This window comes from Mandrillus leucophaeus, unplaced genomic scaffold (assembly GCF_000951045.1).
Source record: "Mandrillus leucophaeus isolate KB7577 unplaced genomic scaffold, Mleu.le_1.0 Scaffold147, whole genome shotgun sequence".
Lineage (NCBI taxonomy): Eukaryota > Metazoa > Chordata > Mammalia > Primates > Cercopithecidae > Mandrillus > Mandrillus leucophaeus.
The window spans coordinates 1171638-1175717 of NW_012101443.1; the positions used below are offsets into that span (position 1 = coordinate 1171638).

The 4080-nt window shown below is 40.7% G+C and overlaps 1 protein-coding gene across 1 annotated transcript in view; it reads right to left on the reverse strand.

Moving 5' to 3' along the window:
• The window catches only part of SLC25A30 (solute carrier family 25, member 30), a 26109-nt gene that overhangs the window by 7024 nt on the left and 15005 nt on the right, over window positions 1-4080 (reverse strand). Inside the window, exons 4-6 of the mRNA XM_011974643.1 lie at window positions 3612-3706; window positions 2065-2150; window positions 4-89 (exon numbers count right to left, since the gene is read on the reverse strand). Coding sequence (XP_011830033.1) covers window positions 4-89; window positions 2065-2150; window positions 3612-3706 — 267 coding nt within the window. The remainder of the gene's footprint in view (window positions 1-3; window positions 90-2064; window positions 2151-3611; window positions 3707-4080) is intronic.

A 4080-nucleotide genomic window follows, 5' to 3' on the forward strand; every position in this document is an offset into this window, starting at 1 on the left:
AGCCCTCTTGTCCCCTCTTGCTGGTAAATGTTCATGAAGTTGCCTATCATCCCTCCTTGAATGGTGCTGCTTTGCGCTTGCATCCGAATCTAGAGATTATTTTAAAGACCAACATCAGAAAGAAACTACCACAATCCCAGCCCCAACCAATGGATACCTCTGACAGTCAGTCAATCAGTCAGTCAGTTGCTAAATAACCATTAGCAGAGAAAAAACTGTCATATAAATACTGCTATGATGCTACCTTAAAATGACTAAAAATTTTTTCTTAGGAACTCTGAGATCCCCAAAAAGCATCTAGGAGAGTCCAGAGTCCTACGCACAGCAGTTCATTAAGTGTCAAAAAAGAAATTGATTTTGTGAAAAACATCTTTCTAGAAGGATAGAAAACAGCATACTTCCCTACTACTATATAGGTGAGAGAAAAGTTAATTACAAAGGTTTAATAAAACTAATGAGTTATCCAGCGTACTTGGCAGCATTAAGCATAGACAAGCATAGTTCTTAAATTAGCTGCTCCAAGCCACTACAGTCTCCAACCAGCTGAACCGAAGGTATGCAGGCGAGCTGGCCAAGCGAGAGCCACATGATACCTGTCACACTCTGTTATACTTTAATTAGTGGAATCCACATGACCAAGATTCCAACATAAACATAATGTTTGATGTAGCTCTTTGCATTTTTAAGAATGAAAACAGATTTTTTACTAAAAAATGTGTACCTTATTTTTGTTTACAGAGCAAATACATTACCACTAACTTCTAAAGGAACTGTTCTTGCCACACTAACATGGGAAAATAAACCAAGATACAGGAACTACCTTCCCAGAAGGCCTAAGATATAATTAAGAAATTAATAAGAGGGTGAATATTTTTCTCTAGCTCTCTTACCCCACTACGGGTAAACTTATGGCAAAGGTACCTTGCATTTCTTCCTTACCCATGCGGTCCCTTTGCTACAATGCATGTGTAACTGTAGTGTACCCAGAACACTGCAGATGGCTGTAATGCTTGTCAGAATTCCCTATTAGATTGAAGGCTCTCTGAGGGCAGGGTCCTTGTCTTACTCATTTTTGGATTCTAACCATGGCATATACCAACTGGTACAAGGTAGAAGCATAGAATACTAGTTAAATAGTGGGGCAGAAAAAGAAAAGAGGGGAGATAGGAAATGAATACTCAGTAGGAGTTCAAAAATAAGTCATACTGAATTTTTATTTTATTTAATTAGTTACTTCCTTGCTTTATTCCAAAAAGGAATTAAGAAGTTATAATATCCCTAGTATTTTCAATAAGGTCACCTAATGTGTTATGTAATCTAATTGTAGTAATTAAATTTTTTCATCTGTATTTCCTGAATTAAATTTAACAAAGAAGATGCAGGCGGGGCATGGTGGCTCACGCCTGTAATCCCAGCACTTAGGGAGGCAAAGGCGGGTGGATCACGAGGTCAGGAGATCAAGATCAGCCTGGCCAAGACAGTGAAACCCCATCTCTACTAAAAATACAAAAATTAGCTGGGCACGGTGGCAGGCGTCTGTAATGCCAGCTACTCAGGAGGCTGAGGCAGGAGAATCGTTTGAACCCAGGGGGGCGGAGGTTGCAGTGAACTGACATCGTGCCACTGCACTCCAGCCTGGGTGACAGAGTGAGACTCCATCTTAAAAAAAAAAAAGAAAAAGAAAAAAAAAAAGATGGATTCAAAAATAATCATTAATGAGCAGCCTAGATTTGTGCAAAACTTGCAGTCCATCTATATTTAATGAACCAATACAACAAAGAAGATTTTCCATGAAAAATGAAAATCAAATGCAGGCCAAGCCTAAATTTTTTTTTCTCCTCAATCACCAAAACCTGTCTCCAAAATGAGCTCTACTTTTGAGTTCATCTGTATCAGTGGGAAACCCACCTTGTGGACATTGAAAAGTTAGAGTCTTCATGGCACTTAAATTATAAACAGATTCACATATACACAGATGCTACATTCACAGATTCCATTACCTGAATGTTGTTCTCAATAAGAAAATGTGGAATGTGCCTATAAGATATAGATAGCACAGCTTACTTTCAAAACATCAGTTGGATTAGCAATGGTTGAAGATATGACTCCGGAGAGAATTCCACATATCACATTTATCAGTAGAGTTTCATCTGTAAACAATGACACGTTATTTGACTCTACATATTTACAGAGTTCTTCCTGTGAGAAACTCAACTTATTTACACATTACTTGTTCACCTTAAGATTTAAAAATGTATGCTTCAGGCTGGGCACCGTGGCTCACATCTGTAATCCCAGCACTTTGGGATACCAAGGTGGGTGGATCACTGGAGGTCAGGAGTTTGAGACCAGCCTGTCCAACATGGTGAAACCCCGTCTCTACTAAAAATACAAAAATTAGCTGGATGTGGTGGCAGCTGCCTGTAATCCCAGCTACTTGGAGGCGGAGGCAGGAGAATCACTTGAACACGGGAGGTGCAGGTTGCAGTGAACTGAGACCACACCACTGTACCCCAGCCTGGGCAACAGACCAAGATGCCATCTCAAAAAAAAAAAGTATGCTTCATGAATCCAGTAATTTTAAAAGGATTAGAAATTTCACTAATGAAGGAATTTTGCTTTGCAAACTTTCTTGATATCTAAATGTGAGTTTATTTTTTTTCTTTTGAGACAGGGTCTCACTCTGTTATCTAGGCTGGAGTGCAGTGGCACAATTACAGCTCCTTGCAGCCTCGACCTCCTGAACTCAGGTGATCCTCCCACCTCAGCCTCCCCAATAGCTGGGACTACAGGCGTGCACTTCCACACCTGGCTAATATTTTGTATTTTTCGTAGGGATGGTGTTTCACCATGTTGCCCAGGCTGGTCTGGAGCTCCTGGGCTCAAGTGATCCACCGCCTCAGCCTCCCCAAAGCACTGGGATTACAGGCATGAGCCACTGCACCCGGCCCCAATTCACATTTATGTATAAATTCAGACCATCGTAATTCAGATGAGCTATGTCTGTTAGGACAATAATTCCTATGAGATAACATGACGACTTATTTGGCACAGAAAGTTTTTATAGCACATCATATGTATTTAGTTTGAAATATCCTGAAGTATTTCCAAAGCATGTTAGCTCTTGTTCGCCACTCTCACATAATAGTGTCTGGTATTCAACCCATTGTGAAAAGAGATGAAGACAGGCAGTTCTATGGATTAAAACAAAGCCATAGAACCAAAAAGCTGCAGAGTATTAGCATTCAGTGTTGTTAATATTAAGAAATGTATTCACTGTTTTCCTGAAAACTAGATGACAATTCATATGATTTTAGCAAATTTTAAGTTGGATGGAATGGTCACAACACATCCCCTGGTCTAGGCATTTTGGAGATGGGGACAACTAATTAAAATGGTTGCAGAGATGGTTCCTTTTCATTATTTCTCCCCTCAATTGAGCTGATAACCAACTTGCTTTCAGCACAATTAACTAAGACTTTACACCCAGAGTTCTTGTAGCGGTAGGAAAGTCACAAATAAGCTGAAGAAAACCTGCTCCAGAACCACTTGAATAGAAAGACAAACAACCCACCTCCTGTCCACAGCGGGAAAACAGATTCCCCACTTACCTTCTGGGCGTTCAACGAATAGTCGCTTCAAGCTCTGGTAAGTGCCTATCTTGATGGTGCCATAGGATGCCTGGCGTAACATTGCGGGGGCAATCCTGTTAAATCAATGTACAAAGGGACAAAAGCAATCTAAAAATCACTTAACATGGGCTAGGCAACCCACAGGCAGAATGCCATCCATAATCAAACTACGTTCTCTAAAACAATATTTTTTATTTTTTGAGACAGAGTTTTGCTCTGTCACCCATTGCACTCATTGCATTGAGTGTAATGGTATGATCTCAGCGCACTGCAAGCTCTGCCTCCTGGGTTCAAGCGATTCTTCTGCCTCAGCCTCCCGAGTAGCTGGGAATACAGGCACCTGACATCACACCTGGCTAATTTTTGTATTTTTAGTAGAGACAGGGTTTCACCATGTTGGTCAGGCTGGTCTCAAACTCCTGAGCTGAAGTGAACTGCCTGCCTTGGC